The sequence below is a fragment of the Pezoporus flaviventris genome, unplaced genomic scaffold (genome assembly GCF_033815535.1).
Source record: "Pezoporus flaviventris isolate CSIRO_AGI_PZ_B2104156 unplaced genomic scaffold, CSIRO_AGI_Pfla_v1 ptg000016l, whole genome shotgun sequence".
In the NCBI taxonomy this organism is placed as follows: domain Eukaryota; kingdom Metazoa; phylum Chordata; class Aves; order Psittaciformes; family Psittacidae; genus Pezoporus; species Pezoporus flaviventris.
In genome coordinates, this window is record NW_026892564.1 from 8,022,002 (window position 1) to 8,046,448 (window position 24,447).

General features: G+C 39.3%; 2 protein-coding genes across 3 annotated transcripts in view; both read right to left on the minus strand.

Annotated features, from left to right (window-relative positions):
* Positions 1–18,044, minus strand: part of OTOGL (otogelin like) — a 97,393-nt gene extending 79,349 nt beyond the window's left edge. The window contains exons 1-10 of the mRNA XM_061454525.1: positions 17,966–18,044; positions 16,965–17,004; positions 15,842–15,890; positions 13,665–13,725; positions 11,596–11,694; positions 9,909–10,063; positions 6,959–7,080; positions 4,727–4,932; positions 1,798–1,925; positions 1,096–1,202 (exon numbers count right to left, since the gene is read on the minus strand). Of these exons, the coding sequence (XP_061310509.1) occupies positions 1,096–1,202; positions 1,798–1,925; positions 4,727–4,932; positions 6,959–7,080; positions 9,909–10,063; positions 11,596–11,694; positions 13,665–13,725; positions 15,842–15,890; positions 16,965–17,004; positions 17,966–18,044 (1,046 nt within the window). The remainder of the gene's footprint in view (positions 1–1,095; positions 1,203–1,797; positions 1,926–4,726; positions 4,933–6,958; positions 7,081–9,908; positions 10,064–11,595; positions 11,695–13,664; positions 13,726–15,841; positions 15,891–16,964; positions 17,005–17,965) is intronic.
* Positions 18,045–24,029: 5,985 nt separating this feature from the next.
* The window catches only part of RPS16 (ribosomal protein S16), a 45,339-nt gene continuing 44,921 nt past the window's right edge, over positions 24,030–24,447 (minus strand). For both annotated transcript variants that reach the window (XM_061454695.1, XM_061454696.1), the window contains exons 5-6: positions 24,370–24,417; positions 24,030–24,224 (exon numbers count right to left, since the gene is read on the minus strand). In XM_061454695.1, coding sequence (XP_061310679.1) covers positions 24,079–24,224; positions 24,370–24,417 — 194 coding nt within the window. In that variant the 3' untranslated portion in view covers positions 24,030–24,078. The remainder of the gene's footprint in view (positions 24,225–24,369; positions 24,418–24,447) is intronic.

Here is a 24,447-nt window from a genome sequence, read left to right on the forward strand (position 1 = left end):
ATCTGCCTTTACACTATGACACTGATGCAATATCACATTTGAAAATTGCTTTTTTGAAAATTTGCCTCTCATTGTTCTTCTGCAAAGTCACAATAAACTCCTGAGTTACAAAGAGACCATACAGAGGCAACTCATTTCTTCTCTGAGTGCAATCAATGTACAGATCATAAACTTCAGGAAGCAAACTCTGGAGATTTGCCTACAAACACAAATTCTTCCATCTTGACTTCATGGTAAATCGGGACATAAAAATTCATCAATAATGAACTAATGAGTTGTAATGGATTATGCTGAGTGACTTCTACTTTTAGTCTTGTGATCATTTTGTATGGTTTTGATTAAATTGATGATAAACTGAGAAGGCTATAATAGTATCTGGTAAAAATCCTGCTACTTATGACAATTACTTCTTAATTTAAAAAAAACACTAAAAAGGAAGTGGTACAGAGCTCAGTCATCTCCTCAATTACACTCTGGAGCATCTCTTTACCTTGAATGACAAAAGCTAAACAGGAGTCCGGAGAGTTAAGGAAAAAATACCAGGGTGCGTATAATGCTAGCAGTTGAGGGGGTGTAACTCCCACCAAAGCCAGTGAACTATGAAATTCTTTTGACAAATCTGAATATACATAAATAAAACAATTTTGAGAAATTCTACTAATTTGAACCATAGGGCTCATAAAAAAGTCCAGCTGTGTCAGACAAATGATCCAGCTCCTTCAATATCATTCATATTTTCTCCTAGTATCATCTTCATGTATTTTTGATTCAGGGCCTCCAAGTACAGGTTTCAGGGGTTTTGTGATTAGCAGCTCCTCTTTTATCATTAGTGTTTCTCCATGGATTTCTCTGCCATGTATTTGCCTAGTATTTCATTAAGTCTATGTCAACCTTTAGCAATCAAAATATCCCTAAGAAGGCTTGTTCTGTGCCCTTTGTTTCCACACTAAATCACCCACTGAGAAACCCCATCTCTTTCATTTTGAGCTTGGTTCTTCCTAACTTCCCTCAGTGCTGCTCAATTCTTGCCTCCAATAAAAGTGTGAGCATTCATTTCATGTGTCAAAACTAAATACAGAAGAACTCCAGTCTTACCTGCAAAGATCATTCATGCAGCTAGAAATATAAGAATATGGATCTATGCTTTCATGACAGCTGAGAAAAGGAAACTGTAGGAATATTTGGCACTTGAAGAATATGTCCTGTGCATTAAGAAGAATCAGTAAACAACAGTTAGTAAATACTTTCTGGACAAGCATCATTCTTTTTAGCTTTGTTTCCTTAATTCAGGGTCCTTTAGATCCCCATTAAAATTTCAGAATCTCTCAGTCTCATAATTTATTATTATATCTCCTTCATTAGTCTTCCAAAAATTTGTCCTTTCTCCCTAGGCTGTCTTGATTGCATGATGCTCCTAAACCAGCTAGGATGAAAAAGCATGAAATGACAAAAAAAAATCATTTTGTGTCAATGCAGGAGCTGAGCATGTTACTTCTGCAGGATTTCACAATTTCCAAAATAATAAGGTGCAAGATGCCAGGACTGGAAACTGAACCCAAGTTTACTGCATCAAAGAAGAGCTCTGCCAGCAGAGCTGTGCCACTTGGCACATCTTATCTAAGCCTTTGTACTTCGAAGCTAAACATCTGAAGATATTCAGACATTTCCTAGCAACAGACCTGATCTGAATCTTCCTTTTCAAAGCCTCATTTCATTTAAAGCTTTTTTCAACATGGTGTATATTGCTAGATTCTTGTACCATCACTAGGCTATGAAGATTAAGAATGATTAATTTACCTCAGTGGATTCTGCATCAGCTGAGCAAGGACTGGAAAAATTTGAGGCAGTAGGTACACAAGCTACATCATCTGCAGTTTGCACAGCCCAGCTATTTGCAAATTCAGCAATGTCTTCTGTATATTCATCTACTGCACGAAAATATTGGAAGAGCACCCAGGGAAAAAAAAAAAAAAACAAACTGTCAATACAAACTCCAAAGACAACTTGGAAATTCCTGGTGTTTTTCAATGTGTTCATTGTCTCACTTACAGATATGTTCAGAGTACAGGTGGTGTAGAAAAATCTCAGTTTTCTTTTTTTGTTTAAGTATTTTCTACTGCATTTAAATAAAAAGATTTAAAAAAATATATGACAATGCATTGGTTGGGGTTTTTTTAAGAGCAGTCAGTGACAATTTAATTACAAATATTCAAATAAGGACAAGCATAATGTATTGAATACTTAAGAAAAAAAAAATTTCTTTAAGACAGTTTAAGGCTTTCATCATGTTTCACAAATGTCAGTCAGCACTATTATCTCCTTCCATTTCCTTTGCTACAGAAAAGCCCTTAAACAAACACACCACTACATGCCCAGCGCTCCTCACAGCATGAGCATGGGAGAATTAATGAACAAGACACATAACTGGAAGTCATGGCAACAGGCTGAGGAAGATACACGAACATACAGGGAGTTTGGCAGTAAAGAATCAGACCCCAAATGTCCATATTTTTGTGGCAAGAACTAAATATTATATTTTCTCTATGTTAAGTGTGTTAAAAAGGGTAAATTGCCTACATCTTGAAGACCCTTACAGTAATTGGTATCTACGCTACAATTATCTGTATCTATGCATGGTTGGGAGTCACGGTACTGAAATTAAATCAGATACAGTTCTTTTCACACAGCTATACTATCCAAAATTTAATCTAACTGCTTCTAGAACAAGATGTACAAAGTTTGACACTGCAATGTGGAAAGCCCCAAAGCACACTAATCAGATATTTGTTCTTGGATCTTCACAAATAAACAAAGATAAGACCCTATCAGTCTATTTTACTTAACAGCCAGGGAGACTTAAAGCATTTCTCCCTCTCAGACAGAGCAGTTCTTTGTACAGAAAACCCTTCCCAAAAATAAAAAGCTGGGGTTTGATCTAGAGGTAAACCTGTTGACATAACTCTGCTTCTGCAAAAAATATTAAAAATACTTTATTTACATTTCTACATGGCTTGAAAAAAATCTGTATCTGCTCAAAAAAAGCCACAAAATAAAATCACTGTCCTTGAAGCAGTTCTGTACGCAAATATAGGCTATATATTAGAGCAATACAAAAATGCCATTAAAGATGAAGGAAACGGAAAAGGAATTTGGTTTTAAACTGTGCTTTGAAATGGAGTATTACATGCCTTGCAGCAACTTATTTACTTGGGCCATAGAAAATAGAGAACTTTCAGAGTCTGGAAGATGCAGAATAGATATAAAGGTGTCCTTTATACTATGGGGGGAGTAATTTAGCTGGGGAAGATAAATGATCGTCCCAAATAACTTATAAGTTTTGGAAACACTTAGAAAAAAATTTTGGCTGAGAAGTAATTTGAATTAGCAGCCTAGTCTTGTGAAGATATCAGAACTTCGAGCTTTGTATTTGCACAGAGTCAAGGCCTCATGTTATACAATGCTTCAAGGTTAAAATGATACATAGAGCTCTTGATTGTACACTACAGTAATACCATAATTTCTGATGAAGAAAAATGTTAGAAGAAATTATGATGGTGAAGAAATATAGCTCTGGAAATTAAGATATCTAAGAGCTGGAAGTCTTCTATAACTGGTAATATATTTAAAAATATTGTAATTACTATTTTTTAGAGATCATGAGAATTTGTTATCTCCCCAAATTCCATTTTTCTCCAGTATTACAGGTCACCAGTTTTAACTAGTTATTAAACATAATATAGTCTGCTGTGCAGAAGTTAATGCATGAAACAGGCAACTTACTGCTCCCATGGCAGAAGAATTATGAGAAATATATGTTGGGCACATTTTTAAAGACTATACAAAGATAGGTACACTGCATCTTCCTTCACTTAGAAAGTCAAAGAGCTCCACTATCTACCATTAAAAATGGGAAAAAAAAACAACAGGGGAGGGTGAAAATAGTTTCAGTGAGATAACTCCTGTGACATAAGCATATGCAGGGTCATGGGAGGAGATTCTCTCAGCAATGAATGGTAACAGTAAAACAGTCCTGTCTTTGTTTTTATCAGAGGCTGGGAAAAATATTCCTCACATTCTCAAGCTTGTTCTTTTTCTGTTTTGGTTTGGGTGTTTTGTTTTGTTTTTACATTAATTGCAAGTAGGACAAAAATCCCTATGGTGTAGTCCCTACGTAGACTACAGAATGTTTTACCAGTTTAGTAAGTCATCTCTGCCTCAGACACAGCATTGGGCAGATCCTTATCCTACAGGGTAATCAGAGGCCTATGATACTTCATGCCATGTATGCATACAAGGGACTACCTGGAAATAGCTTTGAAATTTACACATTTCAACTGGCACTTCTGTGATGCTCATACAAAGGAACGAGTGGAGATGGTGCTTTTTGCAAATACTACTATTTTAGCTCTTCTCTCCTTCTCTCTCCACCTTAAAACATAGAGAAAATCACATGCATTTGTTAATTTATTTATTATTTGAAGGCACTTTCATCAGCTAAGATAAACATGCCCTAAGTACTTTGCTGAGCAAGAAGAGACTTAAGCATACGTTTAAATACTTTCTTGAACCTTTTCCCTCAGCAACTTTAATTATAAGGATGAGTAGAGCAGATATTCTATTTTCTACTGAAAGAATTGAAACAGGACTCTACTTTTTTACAGTATTATATTAAAAGTGAGCATGGAAGCTGTTCACACAAGGGTGTATTTCCAGGCTACTGACTTACTGTTTTGTAGTTTCAGGTCATCATGTTTATTGCCATTAAAATCTCCGCAGAGGCCACAAGGTTTTCCCTTTTGATCTTCTGTCAGCTTGATATAAATACCAGAGTTTCCATCCCAAGCAAGAGAAAAACCAAAGGTGGTCTTCACCAGTATATAGTCAGCCAGTCTCTCAAAGAAAGCATTTCCAATTGTCTGAGGCAAAACTAATCTGAAAAAAATAAATAGCCTCCTTCAGATGAGATAGGTTAGTGATAGAAAAATGTCACAAAAAACATCACCTTCTAGCTCACTAAACCCCCTTTTCCAGGCGTATACAGTCACTTCCGTTTAGTTCTTCATCATGTTTTTCCTACCTTCTGTTTACTTCTCTATATGCAACATCAAAAATGAATGCTGTTCTGTACACACCTATTGGTTGTACAAATTAGATGCCTGAAAGAATAATGAATCTTTATTTTCAAAGCCTAGCATGGGCACACTGAAGAATACATGACTTCATGAGGCTGCTGCATTGTGTGACACTATGCATGACACTATGACCACCAGCAGCCTTTTTGGGCACAGGGTCATCACTGGGTTAAACATAGAATAGAATCATAGAATAGAATAGTTAGGGTTGGAAAGGACCTTAAGATCATCAAGTTCCAACCCCCCTGCCATGGGCAGGGACACCTCACACTAAACCATGTCACCCAGGACTCTGTCCAACCTGGTCTTGAGCACTGCCAGGGATGGAGAATTCACAACTTCCCTGGGCAACCCATTCCAGTGCCTCATCACCCTAACAGGAAAGAATTTCTTCCTTATATCCAATCTAAACTTCCCCTGTTTAAGTTTGAACCCATTACTTCACCTGACTGCCATGATTTTTCAAATATGATGGCCAGTGGCTTAGCAACTTCATTCCTCAGCTCATTCAGGACCCTCAGATGGATTTCATCAAGTCCCATGGACTTGTGCACATTCAGGTTCTTAAGATGGTCTCGAACCAGATCCTCTCCTACAGTGGGCCTAAAGTCTTCATGCTCACAGTCCCTGTGTCTGCCTTCCAAAACATGGGTGGTGTGGTCAGAGACTTTGCCAGCGAAGACTGAGGCAAAGAAGTCATTCAGAACCTCAGCCTTCTCCAAATCCTGTGTAGCCAGTTCTCCTGAGAGCTTCCGGAGAGGGCCCACATTGTCCCTAATCTGTCTTTTATTTTCAGTGTACCTATAGAATCCCTTCCTGTTATCATTCACATCCCTAGCCAAGTTTAATTCTAACTGAGCCTTAGCTTTCCTAACCTGGTCCCTAGCTTCCCGAACAGCATTCCTGTATTCTTCCCAGGCCACCTGTCCTTGCCTCCACCTTTTATAAGCCTCTTTTTTCCCCCTAAGTTTCCTCAGCAGCTCCTTATCCATACATGGAGGTCTCCTGGCCCTCATCTGCAAATGGAGGAACTTACAGTACAGAACTATTGACCTGTATTGATACTGTGTATCTTCCTCCTTTGGCCAAAGACCACTGGACAATAACACGGCAGTACAGATCCAATCCTAATCTTCCAAAGTAGTTTCTGTTGGGATGAACAGGATCACAGTAGCTATCACTCTCAGATGCTAACAGATACAACATTATATTGAAGGGTATGGCCACAACTCTTTGAAATTTCCTGTACTTTATTAACCAGCCTTGCATTCATCTTTTTACTTATTGAAAAAAAAAAAAAGGTAAAATTGAGGGTTTGATGTACCTCAGATATGTTTTGTGGAGTTTTTGCCCAAAAGGAGGCTTAAGATCTTTGATACAACCAATTCAGACTTGTCTAGAAGATTATGTCTTACATTAAGTATTGCTACCAAGAACAAATAATAACTACCTTGATAAAAATGGTATCAGGATGCACCAAGGATTAGCTGGAATTGCCCAATACAGACTTTGTCTATACAAAGTAGGGATGGGTAATTGCCAGGTTGCAGCTGAGAAGTTGAACACAAGATTCATGTGGGAAGCATATGCTATATCTTCACTCAGGTATTACATCTGCACCATTACATCTGCTCACAGGAGAGCTCTGTCAGAGCAGAACAATATAGAACAGTGAGCAACCAATAAACATATGCATCAAACCATTTTCTCTGGCTGGTGTAAAAAGCATTAATTTCCCAAACTCCACACTATCTTTTGGCAATTAAAATCAACCATTTAAAATCAAACCATTAGATCACGTTAAAATCAACCATTAGAACACTTACCTGATTCCATCTTTTCTTACTTCATGTCCTGAAATAATTATTTCTTCTTGGTTTGAAAAAAACAAGCTGATGGACCTCTGACAAGTATATACAGAACCATAACAGTGAGGACTGTTATGAACCTTAGAGAGGAGAAATGTACACACAATAAGAATAAATGTTTGTTCTCAATGATGTCATCAGGTAATTTTTCATAAACTCATATATGATATTCTTCATTTCTATGCACTAATTACTGAAAGAGTTTTACAAATAAATACTTAGAATATAAAAATATCACAAAGATATGCAAAGCTAGAAGTTCACGCTACTCAATACTACTGAGAAATACAGTGAGAGTTTAATAGCACAAATCATCACAAGACAGTGGGTGAAGTACTGGGTGACATAGCCAGTTATTTTATGTAGATGAACTTCAGGGACATAGTAGTGAGATGGCTTGTAACTGTCAACGTAGAGCCTTGTTAATTGCACTGAGGAGACAATTCTATTGCTCTGTTTCTAGAGGTCTGATCTCTAAGAGGGGACTACAAACCAATACAAAACCTCAGTGTAATGCCAGCATTCTCCATGTCAGCTGAGACTGACACCAGCTGAACTACAGCACACCTTTCTGAACTCAGGATCTGTTGAGATTTTGGATATCTACTCTTTGTCTACTGCATGTCTACAGTTTGACGGCAGCCAAGTAGATCTTGCATGAAAAAATGTGTAATCAGACCTTGAAACCAGCATGATAAACTAGCACTCTTTGTATAATCTGGCAAAAAGGAGGCTTCTTTGCACTGCCAGCCTTCTGCATGGCAGATCAGTTACTGCAGAAAAGTCCCTGTTCCCAGACATCACATAGCTTTCGTTGGCCAGGACATTCTCTCAGGACTTGAAAACAGTGGGTTCACATTTACTCTGACTGATGTTAGGGATGTAGGTGTCCAACGCTCTGTGCCTCTGCTCTAAACATTTAACTACACAGTTAATTACACTCAATAGTCTGAATGGATTTTAAGCTCATACCTACTCCAAGGGCTTGACCAAAACTTCAACAGCTTTCATTAATATCACGGAAGCTGAGACACACAAACCTGTGGGATGCCCTAGACTATGGTCTGTGAGCTGAATTTAGACCACACTGATGAGACAGAGGAATGAGTTGCGAATTTTAGGTACCTATCATTTAGGTAAATTAAAATGTAGACAGAGTTCAGATAGCTGGAATATAATTCCTATGAGTGTGTGTCACTGTTATTTGAGAAGGATGGGAGTTGCATTGCCAGTTTATTTGACAATGCTGTGAAGCTAAATAGGTTACTAACTGGGAAACATCTTGCCAACATAGTAAAGGAAACTTCAAAAGTAACTAGAGCTATCAGGCTTTTTAGAAAAGATCTGTTGGTAAACACATACAGTGGTAACACATACTCAAATTAATCTTCCTAAATTGACACTTAATCCTGGAAGTAAAAACCAGTTACTGTTTCTCTGAGTGAAATAAACCAAAGGAGGGAAAGCATAAGAGTTTTTGCTTATAGTTTATACTTATGCGTAAAGATAATAATAACTAAAGACATCATAAAAGTTACTAGTTCTGATGAATGGCTTTTATGTAAACCTGGACCAAGACAGAAACACAATCAAGGAAAATTAAATAATTCTTGTATTCCTTTTCTAGACAGGTAGATTATTAAAGCCAGAAGGACAATAATGTGAGGATCTGACAAAGTTCTTGGCTCTCCATTGCCCAGCCTGTAGAGATTGCATTGTTTCAACCTTACTTATGACTTTTCTGAATAAACATTTTCAGTTTTTAGCAAAGCATGACATTTATTCCAGCAATTGAATGGTAGTTTCTCTCTTTCTAGAGCAGCTGGAATCCACTCAAATATTGATTCTAAATTTTAATATAAGCTTGGACTTTGGTACAGCATTTTCTGAGAAGTCCTAAAAGATAGCTGCACACAGAATCCAAAGAATTAAAATGAAATCTTGGAAGACAGATGTACCAGCATCTGTCTATAACCTGAGTGAATAGAAATGGTAGTTTTAATGGCAGATTTATCTTCACTAGATGATATTATCTGGGGGAAGAGGAGGTTATGTGTTTGTAAAGGAAAACTAGTCCTTGGAGCAGAAATCAGCATCTAGGTCTGCCCTTGGCCCTGGGGGAACTTTGACCACTAGGGCTCAGAATTAGGATCCCTCTTGTCTCCTCTCCCCTACCCAGTCAGCACCAAATCCCAAACAGTGTGTAAAATGTAATACAATGAGCTCATATCCTCTCCCTACAGTAACCAACAGCCTGATAAATAAGGCAACTTCCTTCAAAGAAGGTATAGGTATGAACTCTCCCTGACCCAAAGTCATTAACCACTGATACTCAGCAATTTGAGGAAATTACTAAAAAGAGTGCCTTCCATGCATAGGTGAAGATGAAGGCTTTTGAGTTGTTAATCTTCGCTGCATGATGTAGAGGTAGTCTAAAAGTAGAATGCAAATCCACAGAAGGGATGGAGGCAGCTCCCCATAGGCATGCCGATGGCTGTGAATTGGTACCCAGTATGCTTGGGAGCCAAGCTCTCAGGCAGGTGATAGCTGCTTGCACTTTACTCAGCAACTCAAATTTTTTTACAACCTGACAGCTAAATTTTATTGCTGTTTCCAAGGTCGGCTTCAGGACTTCTGCTTCCAGAAAAGAGAGATCAAAGATCCTTTTTAGGACAGGGGGAGTAAGAAATACTATTTTTAATATACTGGCTGTTGATTATCATTTCATCAGTGGTTTGAGTTACTGCACATAGGCTTAGACATTTTCCAGCAGCACAGTTTTATATTCAAGTAAGTAATGCAACAGCCTGATCCACTTATTGTCTCTCTATTTATCTTACTTACAATGCAATTCCTGTAATAGAGGAATACTCAGTATGTTATTTCTAGCATATGCTCTCATACTCACCCAAACAGTGTACTGTGGTTCTGGAGTACTGCAGTCTTTTGCAAAAATATAGGAGCAATTTCCTGGGACGTAGTAGTAGATGCCATCAAATGTTTCAAAATGATACTGTCCCCACGATTTGCAAATCCCATCTCGGTCCTTACCAGTGTTGGGTACTGGAGACAACACATTGAGCTTACAAGCAGCACAGTAAAACATTGACAAGTGTCACAGGCATCTACAAAAGTAAGAGCTCAGAAAGGAAATAAGAGCTTAAAAGGAAATACATAGCAAGGACAAAAGATAAACTAATTTCTTCAACTTTAAATATAGTCAGTTTTTACTTTTTATTAATTCTTATGATACAGTTTTAATCATGTGAGATCATTGTAAGTTTTTCATTTTCTTCAGTGGAGACATTTTAATTATTATATACTTCACCTCATGAATCTCAATACCTCATGAATTTCAACATAGCAAAGTGCAAGGGTCTACACCTGGGTCAGAGCAATCCCAGGCACAGCTACAGGTTGGGCAGAGAAGAGATTCAGAGCAGCCCTGTGGAGAAGGACTTGGGGGTGTTGGTTGATGAGAAAATGAACATGAGCCGGCTTCAGTGTGCGCTTGCAGCCCAGAAAGCCAACCGTATCCTGGGCTGCATCAAAAGGAGCGTGACCAGCAGGTCAAAGGAGGTGATCCTCCCCCTCTACTCTGCTCTCATGAGACCTCACTCGGAGTATTGTGTGCATCTGGTGTCCTCAACATAAAAGGACATGGAACTGTTGGAACAAGTCCAGAGGAGGGCCACGAGGATGATCAGGGGACTGGAGCACCTCTTGTATGAAGACAGGCTGAGGAAGTTGGGGCTGTTCAGCCTGGAAAAGAGAAGGCTGCGTGGAGACCTCATAACAGCTTTCCAGTATCTGAAGAGGGGCTATAGGGATGCTGGGGAGGGACTCTTCATTAGGGACTGTAGTGATGGGACAAGGGGTAACAGGTTAAAACTTAAACAGGGGAGATTTAGGTTGAATATGAGGAAGAAATTTTTTACTGTGGGAGTGGTGAGACACTGGCACAGGATGCCCAGAGAAACTGCGGATGCCCCATCCCTGGCAGTGTTCAAGGCCAGGCTGGATAGGGTTTGGAGCAACCTGGTCTAGTGGAAGGTGTCCCTGCCCATGGCAGGGGGATTGGAACTAGGTGATCTTAAGGTCCTTTCTAACCCTGACTATTCTATAATTCTATGAGAAGTAGAGGCAAGAGATTTAGGTCTACTGCAGATCTTGGAAGACAATTCTTGTTGGTCCCTACACACAGAAACCAGAACCCTGCACTGGTTCCAGGAGCCAGTGCATTGAGATAGCTGGTAATTTTATTTGAAATAAGTCACTATTTGTTAGAAAAATGCAGTGACTTTTTGGTTATTCAGCTAGCTAAAAAAAGTTGGCCAGCTACTGGTGTACTAGACAGTGATCTATCTGTTACAGCATCTATGCATCGTTATAGCTCAAGTGCTAAAATGTAGGCATTCCTGATATTGCTTTTTATATATCCTTAATGCATATCATTTTAATCCTATTAGGTACTAGTGGAATGACAGTCCTACCACAGGGGACTCATAAATATGCTGTTAACATTGCAGTTTCAAAAACCTGCACCTCAAGTCTCACTTGAAGCTGAAACTCGCCTCTTTGGGTCCAAAACTCACCAATTTGGCATCTGCTTCCTTGAGCCTGAAATAACTGACAGTCACAGTCACCTGCCTCTGTGCAGGCTGCTCCATTAAGGCACTCCAGGGAACATGAACCTGTAAACAAGCATAGCAGCCTTTTAGAAGATACGGTATTTTGCAAACAGGCTGAGAGATCCACATTAAATCTGTTTATTGTTAAATCATAAGTAGTTATATCAGCTAAGAAAATTAACCAACAACAATCTCCAGTTTTTAACATCTACTTAATTTTATCCTTTGTGTTCCCTGGTTAAAAGAGAAGCAAGGTTCTCTCCCATTTGGTTTGAGACTTGTAAACTAACAAAGGAGCAAAAGGTCAACCTCCTCCCAGCAAACAAAAGGTCAAGTTCCCATGTAAAGAAACCAAATCCCAGTCCTGCTGATCTTGAAATACACAGGACACAGATTATTCTAATTGACTAAATTAAGCACAGTTTATACATGTCCATCTCCTCCCTCCTAAGCATTACAGCAAAGGGTATAGTGACTTTCTGAGCAGTCCAGAATATATAATTTACAGAGTAAAAAAACAATTAGAAATAACCTTCCCTCCATGCTAAAAAAAAGGTTATTTCTGCATAAGAGGTGGCTGGAGTCAGAGACTCCGGATTCCATGGGAATGGCTTGTTTGGTATTATAATTAGTAATTGTTTCCAAAAGCAGTTTCATTAAGGGGTTTTATAGCCTGTTTGGAAGCTTAAACTTCACTGTCATCTAGTAATCATTTGCTGAGGTGGGTTTAAATCATAGTTCCCCAAAAAGCAGGGAAGAAAGGTAGTCCCTTTCCCTACAAAAAGCAAAATTTCATCAGGTTTTGCAGATAGTTGCTTTCCTTCTTGGGGGAGCATGAAAACTCTAGATATAAATGCTTACAATCTTGCTGACAGATTAAAAAAGCATTGTGAAGAAGTAAACGACATAAACAGGCCCTTCCATGCCATGGTAAAGCTGCTAATGACATTAAATGGGAACAAAATGGGACCTTCATAATGAAGCACACACAGAAGTTACAGAAGTTACGGAATGACTAAGAACTTCAGCCTTCACTGTGAAAACTCCTTTCCATGCTTAGTTTTGATTTTTTTCCATTTAAGAATTGCTTTCCAAATATACACAGATACTCTGAAAATACCAACAAAGCAGAAAATGCTGTTTATAGAACAGAACTAGTGTGGAAAACGTCTTTGTTATTGTTAGAATTGTGAGTTGTAAAATTACATATATTTATTTACATGGAAAAACACAACAGAAAGCACCTACCCAGACATATGTATTTTCCAGGAAGGATATCGAAGTTTAGTTGGATACAATATGCTTTTCTGCAAAACAACTTCTGTAACTTGGACCTGCTTTATATGTTTGTACAGTGCTAAAAACCCGTCAGGAGCAGCTGTGTGCTCATTCCCTGAACACCCCTGTCCCTTCACATAACCAGTTACATGCCTCTCAGACATGCTTACATCCTCTGCCAAAGACAGAAAAAGGGGCAGAAAAGAAAAATTGCAATAGAACTACACCTCTAAAACTTTTTTTTTTTAAAGTATTGGTTTAGTTGGCTGTTCCTGGTTTTGAAAATATTTTGAAAGTATTATTTTAACAGGAATTTTCATGCCATCATAGAATGGTTTGGTTTGGAAGGGACCTTAAAAATCATCCAGTTCCAAACCCCTGCCACTAGACCAGGTTGCTCAAATCCCCGTCCAACCTGGCTTTGAACACTTCCAAGGATGGGGCATTCACAACTTCTCTGGGCAACCTGTGCCAGTGTCTCAACACCCCCATGGTGAAGAATTTTCTCTTAATATCTAACCTAAATTTCCCTTCTGTCAGTTTAAAACCATTCTCCCTTGTCTGCTCACTACATGCCCTTGTAAAAAGTCCTCCAGATTTAACATGGATAAAACAAGTAAATAAGACAAGGCATGGTTCTATAGGGGACACAATGAGGAGGGCTTCCGTAACCGACAGTAACACAGGAGAGCTGGTGGGAAGGCAACATTTTCAGGACCATCTCTCCTCTTGCAAGTGAGGATCATGGCACTGACCTCCTGGAGGACTCCGTGTCAAGGTCCCATGAAGGTGTGACAGAGCAGAGGAAGCTTGAATCTGTCAGACAAACATAAAAGCAAAATCAGGGTTTTTGTGCTTTAGGAATGAGCCAATACAAGCTTGAAGCCCTGCAGCCTAACACTGGGTTGGGATTTCTAATACAGAAGAATAATTTGTGGCTCAGCCAGCACATTGAACAGTCATGGGTGTTGAAGGAGGGATTGACAGCATGAGCCAGTGTGACAGTGACTGCAGCAACCAGCATCATGGGGACAAGAAGGTTCACCGATGGCCTCCTTTCCATCCCCTCCTGCACCAATGAATCAGCAAGACTCCACCTGATAAGTTTTGCATTTACATTTGGAAGGACGAGTAACGGGACAGAGAACACTCCTGCCCTTTTCACTGTGGTCAAATACCAATAGTTGGAGGGCTCAAAGATGTGATATCCATCCATTTCATCCTCTCTCCTAGATCTTGCTCTGTGCTGCATACTGTGGCCACTTCAGCTGCAATGGATTTCATGTCCTCCTTGAAATCCTTCAGAATTGCATTTTGGTTCACCCAAAACAAAAGAGGAGGCGGATCTGCCTGATTTGCTCCCTGTCTTGTTTATAAACCAAGGAACATTGGACTATAAGGAAGCCCTGGATCGGACCCAGAACTCTGCTACTGCAGCTTCTCACGTTGCATTGTCTCTTCCAAGAACTGATCCCACCCCAGGCTGAAAGCACTCCGGGGTTTTTGGCCCCAGTAGTCTGATCGGAAAGTTTATCAGGGTGAAGTGCTGGGTAGTTAAATATTTCACGGCCAGTTTAAATCATTTAGCTTTATAAAGCTTGGCCCTTTTGCTTAAATAGCTCTTCTTCCCTGTGGTTATTTGTTCCATCTCTGATGTTCTACGAGAAAAGAGCTAACCCTCTGTGCTCCCACAGACATAAATGCCAGCCTTCAGCTGCACAAGTAAGCAAAATAAATTGTTAAAGTCTTTACTTGTAAGCTAATTTCTTTCTTCACTCCTGCCACCAGTCATTCTCCACTTCTGGAGTTTGAACTAATGGACCTCAAAGTGAACAGCACTGCACAGAGAATGGGTTAGATGAAGTTTCCCTAATGCCTTGCACAATGACATAAAAGTTTCCCTTTTCCAAATGGAAATACTATGTAGGATGAAACCAAGTAGCACAATCCATCTAAAATCAACTTGAAATGGACTTCATCAAATCACCACCTCACGGCCCCTGCACCAAAACTATTCCTGGTCTCCATGGCCTGCTGCTAGCAGAGAGAGAATCCTTTCCCTTCCTGTACAACAAGACCCGTGTCCATTTACCCTGATAGTTACCCAGAGCTGTCCTCATCTGGAAAGCAGTTTTTGGCCTTTACGTTATCTCAGGAAGGCAGAGGGCCCTTGCTGCGAAAGCACTTTCCTGCTGAACGCCCTCCTGAGACACCATCAGTCCTGAGGTCCTATTTCCCTCAGGGGCTCAATTCACCTTAGTGCAGCATTTCACACCAGCTACCTTCTGACTTGGCAGGAGGCACATGGATCTCAAAGTGACTTGGAGAAAATCATCCATGGTTCAGCTGCGGGCTCCCCACAGGACCGTGAGGAGTGATCTCCTTGGGCAACCCATCTGCCCTCACCAAACCCCATTTGGGCTCTGTAGCCTGAGGTGTGTACCAGCAGGGGAACGATATTCCCCTGTTTACTATTAAGTTTCAGCACAACATTGCTGAGATACAGCATTGAGGCAGCAGTGGACCAGAGTGGTAGGCACCAGGGCAGGGCTGGAGCCACCACTGCACCACATGTGGGAGGGGTCCTTGCTGGTGGTGCTGCCATCATGGCTCCCACCAAACTAACAGCTTTCCAGGGCTTTCTGTTCCCCCTCACAACAGACAAAGGAATCACAGGTTTATTTCCTGTGGTGTGCGTCAGTCAGCTCGTCAAGGGGTCACCCACCAGGTGCTTTGCTGAGAGAGGATGAAGGCATGAGGGCATGGGCTCAGGAGGAGGGTGAGCAGGTATATAGCTGCTGCTCCTCAACACTGTCCTCCTGTTACTGCTGCCCTTCTCCTCACAAAGGCTCCTTTGTAAGCATAGCAAAGACCCAGAGCAGAAAAGCAGGAAGGGTTTTCCCTCCCTCCTGCTTTTGGAGGTATAACCTACCTCGGCTGTTACGAGATCTCTTTTCTCTCTTGTTGCATTAAAGTCATTTCTGGAAGAAAACAAAAAGGATGTTGTATAATCAAAGGTCCCCGGAGCAACCTGAATAAGCAGCTCCCCAGAGAGAAGCGTTTCTCTCTGATTACCATCACTTTATCAAAGCAGTCTTTCTTGGGTTAACATTTTAAAAGGTGGTTTTTTTCTTTCTTTTTTGTGTGATCTCATTTTACCGAATTGGGCAGCACTCTGGCATCTGCTTGCACAGGGAGGTACCTGGAGCTTGTGAAGGAGATGTAAATAGGCAAAATAGGCTTACATGACAGGATACAAACTTGTAAAGCAGCTTCATATTTACTTGATGCTGCGTGTGAGTGGCTGTGAGTTCCCTCAAGTATTATTTGAATATACCATGATGCTACTTGCAATAGCAAGAGATAACTCTCCAGCTTTTATTTCCTTAAATTTCTGATTAAGATTAGAAACAAGAACAAACTTAGTTTTATCAACAGTCCGAGATGGCATATCGTCTGACTTGCATTCACTAGATGTGTTAGACATCATTAAACATCTGAAGGTATGTCTGACTGGGTGCTTCTATTGAAACTGATGGTATAGTTCCCATTTAATTCAATGGGATCAGGAACATTCCCTAGTTTGGGTTTTGTTTGGATTTTATCTTCTACATGAAAATTTGTATTGAAAATGTTTATCTTAAGGCTGTATAGCACTTACTTTTCTGTGCTTCAAATAGCAGCTAGGATTTTATCATGCAATTAAAACTGCTGAAGGATACTCATTTAATGTATTTTTCCAGTCACAAAATCATGATCTCATGCTGGTTTCATTCCATTATTCCTCTAAGCTTTCTCAACAGCATAGAAGTATCACTTTTCATAAGGACCTCCATTTTTCAAACAATTTTCAAACAAAGGACCCATGCCCTTCATGTAAAGTCTTTGAAAAGAGTTGTAAACATTCTGAAGGTGTGTTTTACATCCAATGTACACGTACATGACATTTTACATGTCAAAATCAAGGCTGTATTTTACTTTCTAATTTGCACTGTGTCACACTTTTTCATTCTTGTTCTGTTTGTAGGACTTAACAGGTAAGGGAAAAAACTTACCTTGAATCTCTTCTCAAAAGAGAAAGCTTGCAATAAGATCCTGTAGATTAAAAAGTCACCGAGTTAAATGTTTTTTCTACAGTTTGTCAAGTTTAAAACAACTCTATTGAACTTTGCTCTTTAATGATCCTAAGTTTTCCAGAGCACCTTCACACAAACTTTTTCTGTTTCCAAAGGATGTAGCACTACATGCTTTTCTTCTTGAGAATTTGACTCTCAAGTACTGACCATCAAGTTCCCAGCATCTCAGTTCTGGTACGTGCTACCAAGAAAAAAAGCAAAAATTTCATAGTTCTTCAGAGGCTCAGAACAAAACTGATAAAATACAAGAGGTGCTCTGAGCTTTCCAGGATCAGACTTCAAGGGTGGATAGCTATGATCATTTTCTGAATGTTACCTGTAAGACTCAACTGAAAATCATTTAAAATTCTCTGGAGTTCAGGCTTTTTAAAACAAACAATATAAACCCCCCTGCTTTTTTTCTCATATTGCCTTAGAAATCTCTATAATTACTGGAAGAAAACTATCTATGATTCATTTGTATAGAAAAGAAGATAATTTCTATAACTAGAAGAGTGATTATTCACCCCAGCATTCTAAATATGTTTAAACAAATGGCAGGTGCAGTCTCTTCAAACAAAATCATACCCCATTGAAGATCATTAGGTGCTTACTCATCTGACAATAATGACAAGATGAAAAAAAAAGTCTAAAATTTTGTTCCTAAATAATTGTTTTGTAACAAATTCAGACATAAAAATGTGTCTTAAGTAAAGGAAAAAGAGCTGTGTTTTAGTTTCTGCATCTGTGAGAGAGAATGGCGATATACAGTATTTTAACCTGTGTTAAAAAAAAAACCTTTTCTATGTATGAATTCCAGAAAGGGTCAAAAAAGTTGCTTTGTAATGATAGAAAAAGAAGAAGCTGTAATATTAAAATATTTAGGAAAACAAATCCTTGTAAAAATTAGCATTATATAGAAAATGGAATAAAGTTCTTACCTTGCAAAGAGGACAGCAGTGAATGAAGCATGAATATACTCCACAGTATCATTAAACTGAGTTTTCCCACAATGTTCATTTCAGTATAACTTAGGAAACTTATCCAAATTAATGACTTTGATTATGATGGCATCTTAGAAGTAGGTATCTCTACAGTGTGTTTAAATCCTTCAAAAGCTAGATAGTTGGATGCATTATTTAAAATAATGCAATGCAAAAAAGGAAAAGAAAAGGAGACATCAAGTTTGGTAGCTACAAACAAGTTCAGGAGCTTTTCAAGCACTGCATACTACTTTCTGGCTGCATGTCTCTCATTAGTAATGCATAGTAACTCTTCAGCAGAGTCTGTATTGGTTACACTTTGACTAGACCTGCGAGTATTACTCCTCTGTTGAATTGAATCAGCCCTTTATAACATAGCAGACAATGACAGAAATGTTGCCACAACATGATAGTTTGAGAGTTCTTTCAGTCGTCACACACCTTTGTGTGCTTTGAGGCTTGCACTGAGTGTTATTTTACTGCTTATTACAGTGAAATACCTTTGCAAGACCCTGAAATGATGCTATTTTATAAACTGTAACTAAATGGTTTGAGAAAGTAACATATAATGTTCCTTATCTATCCTAAAAGGAGAGACATGAACTTCCATTTCACCCAAATGAAAAATTATTACATTTTAAAATAGAAAAGTCTTACCTGCTTTATCCAAATATTAACAGAATCATTAAAAATTGTGATTTTAAAGATACATATAATGCTAACTGAAACTCCTACTACTCATGTTATTTTGAGATTGGGATCACTGGTAGTCCAAGGATAATTACTGCAAAATGACATGTGCTATCACACTATGCTGTATTTGGAGTATCTCTTAAGAATTAATTTATTACGGTTGGATCTGAGAAGCTGCCATTCACATAATTCACATTTCAAGAGGTTTTTTGCTTTGTTTTTACTTCTGACTATCTAGGGATAGATAGAGACCACCAGAGTGGTCCAAAACTACTCCGGAGTGCCAGAGAAGAAAAAGAAGGAAGTTCCTGATCCAAATTACCACACTGCTGTAGTTATACTCACAGACTGTGAACTATTCAGCAGCACCTATCAACATTTCACCCTCTCATAAAGCTACTCTTAGAGGATCAAGCGGAGATGAACCCAAGCTTTAGAGTTTCCAAATTCCATTACCAGTCTCTATGCTATCTTACTTTCAAGCTAAGTCTGGTTTAGAAACCCTTTCAAACTCCTCTGAGAAGTCTGATCTTGAATTCTTTCCTTCCTCAAGACTGTATTTCACACCATGCTTCATATGCAGCTTTAAAAATAAATCTTTCCATTAACAAAAATGAACTCTCAGTTTAACTGAAATTATCCTTTTAACGTATATTAATATATATTTATATATTAATATAAATTAATATATATATTAATATTCGATGAATGTTAGTATTTTTGTTGTTTAACTTCTAATATTTAAGAAGTAGACTAAACCTCATCAGCTGCAAAGGGATTTTGTAAGAGTCAGAGCAAGAGGCTTCGCTAGGTCTGGGTATCTCTCCTTAAGGCAGGGTAGGAAACAGCACATTCTCAAGTATATTAAGGATGTTAGCTAATAAGGAAAAAGAATTATTCAGCCACCTACACTGAACTATAACTCAGAGGACTATATTAAGAATCAAATTATATCGAGGTAATGATACACACTATATACACAAGTAATAAAATACTAGCAGATTGGGACTTCTGAAACATCTGAGCAGAAAAAAATGCATTAGAAAATACTTTTGTAAGAAAACAAGCAACACAGATCACAGTGATCTACACTTCAACGTGCTACTGTTACATTTTTAGGTTACAGATTTTTCTTTTAAAATATTATTTAAACATTTAAATATTAATACATTTCTATATTACAGTGAAAATTTGCCCCAAATTTTCCAACAAAACGTTTCCGAGGACTTATCTATAGACTTTATCTATATCTTACACAGTTTATTAGGATTATAAATAGTGGGCTAGAAAATAACTGCCTTCAGTGCCACGGGTATAAGCATGCCCTTGTTTGGAATTGGGTCCGTTGTCGTCATTAACGAAACACTGTACTTTTTAGAGCTCACACTCCAGCCTTCACTGAATTGGTATTTTCAGTTCAAGTGAGGCCACATCTTGATGTGTGCACCTGATCTTCCTAAGGATTGGCATCAGTGAAACTAAGGAAGGAACTGGATGATAACAAGGTTCTGAGCATTTCTTCTCTTCCAAGACCCACCTCCACAACTGCTCAAGAACCTCGCCACGGGCTTGAAGACCAGACTGTTACTGTTTCTGTGTGGAAGGGTGCCTCTGGCCAGAGCAGATGCTCAGTGACAAGAGCTTGATTGCCATCCTTGCAGAACCAGGGCATCACGAAAAGAAACATTTCTATGAACAGGTTCTCTCCTTGCACCTCCGAACTTCACGGTAGTTACGCTTCCCCAACGAGGTTAAGCCCTCTAGTGGGTGATCAGTAACTAACCATTAGAATAAAAGTCTCCAGCCACCCAGGACACCAGCCTGATTCCATGAATATTTCTCATTTAGAAAGCAAGTCTGTGGGGATGACAACACTCGACAGGATTAACGGGGCATTTTTATAGGCTCAGAGTTCAGTTCAGAAAGCATTTTTATTACGCTAAGAGCCTTTTGGTTGAAGGAATGACATGCAGATATCATCTCTGGATATATTAGTAGCAGTGTAAGTTTTATTTTCAGCCTTTCCATTAAAGAACAGCAAAACAAAAATCTCCAATTGTTACAAGCCCTTCTGTGGCCAGAAAAAATGATACATCAGGTTTTCCCCATAACTGTGAAATCTACCCCTCAGGTTACTGGCATCAGGTATTGCATCTCCCCTTGCCTCCCCCAGTTTCACACCACCATAACTTTATGTCCTCTCTTTTTTGCCTGTAACTGACAGCTCTAACAGCTAGGCAAAAATCACTTTTGGACAAGCCATGGCGTAGTGTACGTATGTGCCAACTGGCAGGCCAGTACACGCTTCCTATGATACGAGTGAGCCCTTGCTTTTCAGTCACCACATGAGCCAAACAACTAGAAGGCTTATTTTTCCTCAGCCAAAGCTAATTAACATCCATCAAGATGCCAGTTTTCACTCATAGGAATTCAAGTAATCACATTTGAATTTAGCCCTGCGTAGCAGCTTTTCCTTAGAAAGCCAGGCTAGGAGGCAGAACATTACAATTTTACAGCAGCCCAAGAGCCGGAAAAAATTGTGAGCAACTCTACAACAAGGTAGAAACTCTTGAGGAACTCGCTGGATGAGAAATGGGTGCAGAAAGGGGAAACTGAGGAAAGCAGACAATGCGTGTTGTCAGATAGAAAACAAGTGTCTAGAATAGAATATCTCATTCACTTGATGTAAGACAAAAATCCTGTTATGTAAATCAGTGACAGGATATACAACAGTGCCCTCTGCTTCAGCAGGTGCATGAGGGGGTTGAACAAGAGTGTTCTGCTTCTATTCAGGTCGTGTAATGCAGTGTTTTGTAGCAGATGCCAACAGCTAAAATGGGAGATGGATGGAGAATTCCTTTTCAGAAGGAATTTGGTAATGTTACACATGTTAACTCTCGAATAACTACACTTGAGTGAACATGCCTTAAATGCCTTTCTACAGAAAAAACATACATCATCACAAATGTCAACATTTATAAAAAGCCATGAGCACCTATTTTCCTAAACTAAAGCGAAAGGGCAGAATTGTCCTATTCTTTCGAGTTCCCCAGCCCAAGTCACAAAGGAAGCTGGTTTAACTGTGTTGACCAAGTACACTGAAATGACCTACCATTAAACAAGTGAGAGAATACCACATCACTACAAAGCTCAACAAAAATCTCAAGTGTCAAGGTACTCACACACCAATACTGAAATTGCAGTGTAAGTGTAAAATAGACACAGGAACACCGGACTTAGAGAGCAACCCAGCAGAAGCTGGGCTTTCATTTGGTTAGTCTCCAACATTTCTTCAATTCCTCTCCAAACTGGTTTTTAAACAGAGAACAGTTGAGGTTTGTGCCTATGCCTGTTGGGTCAGCTCACACCTAAGACCTCACTCGCAACTCTTTCACGGGACAAAACAGACCTTTCATATAGCCTTTTGTTGGCACATCCTATGTCTTGTCCTGGGTTCAGCAGTAGCAGTCATTTTTCTCCTTGGTAGCTGGTGCAGTGCAGCGTTTTGACTTTCAGCTTGGGAACAGAGCTGATAACAAGGATGTTTTGGTTTGGCCAAGGACTTTGTGAGCCTCATGCTCTGTCAGGGAGGAGGGGAAGCCGGGAGGAAGCAGAGACAGGACAGCTGACCCAAACTGCCCAAAGAGGTATTCCATACCGCAGCACGTCATGCCCAGGAGGTAACTGAGAGCTACCTGGAAGGGCTGGAACTACGGGGTTGGAGGAGGCATCGGTCAGAGCTTGGTTGGGCTGGGGGGGGGGGGGGGAGTTATCGGTCAGCTGGTGGTGAGATGTTATATTCTCTTCCCTTGTTATTTCCTTTATCATTATTATCATTGGTGGTAGCAGTAGTGATTTGTGTTATACCTTAGTTACTAAACTGTTCTTATCTCAACCCGTGGGAGTTGCATTCTTTTCGATTCTCCTCTTCGTCCCTCTGGGAGTAGGGGGAGGGAAAGAAGGGGGGGAGTGAGTGAACGAGTTACCTGACTGGGTTTTAAACCACGACAGTCTTCCTCAGAACTTGACTCTTTTTTGTCCCTGAGACCATTTCCAGAAAGAAAATCTTCAGTGGACAAGAAACTGGAACTTCCCCACCATTTCACGTTTGACAGACACACCCTAGCTAGATCTTTGAAAATTACTGTCAGATTTTCAACTCCAGGTTTTTCCCATTTACTTCCCTAAGGTCTTCAAATTGTCTCACCTGGCTCATGACATAAGCAACTGTCTGGCTTCCAAAGGAATGTTGCCTTTTATTTTTGTTGAATCATTTAAGGTTATTCTTCAGGTCTGCATCCCTCTGTGCCTGTACTGTGTGAGCATGTAGTTGAAGGATGACTCACTCAGGCCCAATCTTATTTATAACACAAAATCCTTATGTTTCACATTTACAAAATACTATTTTAAATATGAATATATGGTGTTTTGTTATTTTAAAAATAAGTTTCCTAGACTTGGATATCCTAATCCAGAAAACTGCCTATTATTTCATACAGCAAGAAAACAAACTTCCAGAACTAATTGGGTTTTGACAATATAAACTTTAAATGCATACTTCAGAATAGCTGCTTGAATACCCACTTAGCCCAACGTTGTGGGAATTAGCCTTAAGAGGATAAATTCCTTGCCACTGAGCAGGCACAAGTCACAGCAGCCCATGATGTCAGACAGTATTCATTGACATGTAATACTCCATAGCGGTGTTTGGAACTTCACTCTTGGTGTGGTATTTCAAGGAAAACAGAAGTCCTTTGCAAGAACATGAACTGCCAGCACCAACATGCATGTGGAGACATACTTCATGTGTTGCGTTACACTAGGGTGGCATACTAAGGCAAGCCACCTAACACACAATAGAGAAGTTACTACCTGGGAGTCACATCCACATTTTTGTGCAGTACTGAATAATCCTGTAAACAGACCAAGACATTTTCATATGGGAAGAACATAAGCTACTTATGTTCTGGTTTGTGACACCAGAAGAGTGGCCATCTAGGAACTAGAAAGTCTGCACATCTGTTTCAATTTCCCAGAAAGGCAAAGATTGAACTCTGCTTTAACTAACTACTATACCATTGTATGTACACACAAAAAACTAGGATGTAAACCTTCACATTCTGCTAACCACACACTGATCAACAGGAGAAAGCTCTTTCTTATTCCCAAGACCCAATATATCTACACTTACTTACTATGAAGGCATAAAAGAGAACTGCCAACAGCCCTCTGATTTTACTTTAATGCCCATAAATTTGTGCATCAATCTTAACAGTGAAAAAAATCTCTGTTCACCCAACAGAAAAAAAAAACACCATTTACAAACATCAAAATTATCAAATCGTGTTTATTGACTGACACATGACTGTAGAACAATTTTAACGGTAAGACTTCTGGTAGCGTGCACGAGCACCAGGTCCTCCAAATTTCTTGGATTCACAACGGCGTGGATCTGCAACCAGCAGAGTCCTGTCATACTGGATTAGAATATCCTTGATCTCTTTCTTGGAAGCTTCATCAACATCTGTTAAGAAAAACAAAAATTAAAATCCTCAGTTTAGGAAGATTTCTGCGGAGCAAATCTGTATTAACATTTTTTTCCCCCCATCAAAACTACCAGAAGCCATACACTTCCACTTAAGGTTAACACAACAATCAAAACAACTTACATTTTTGATAGTAAGCCACTAGTGCTTTGGAAATAGCCTGACGGATAGCTGTTAAAAAAAAATGGATTAGTAAAGATT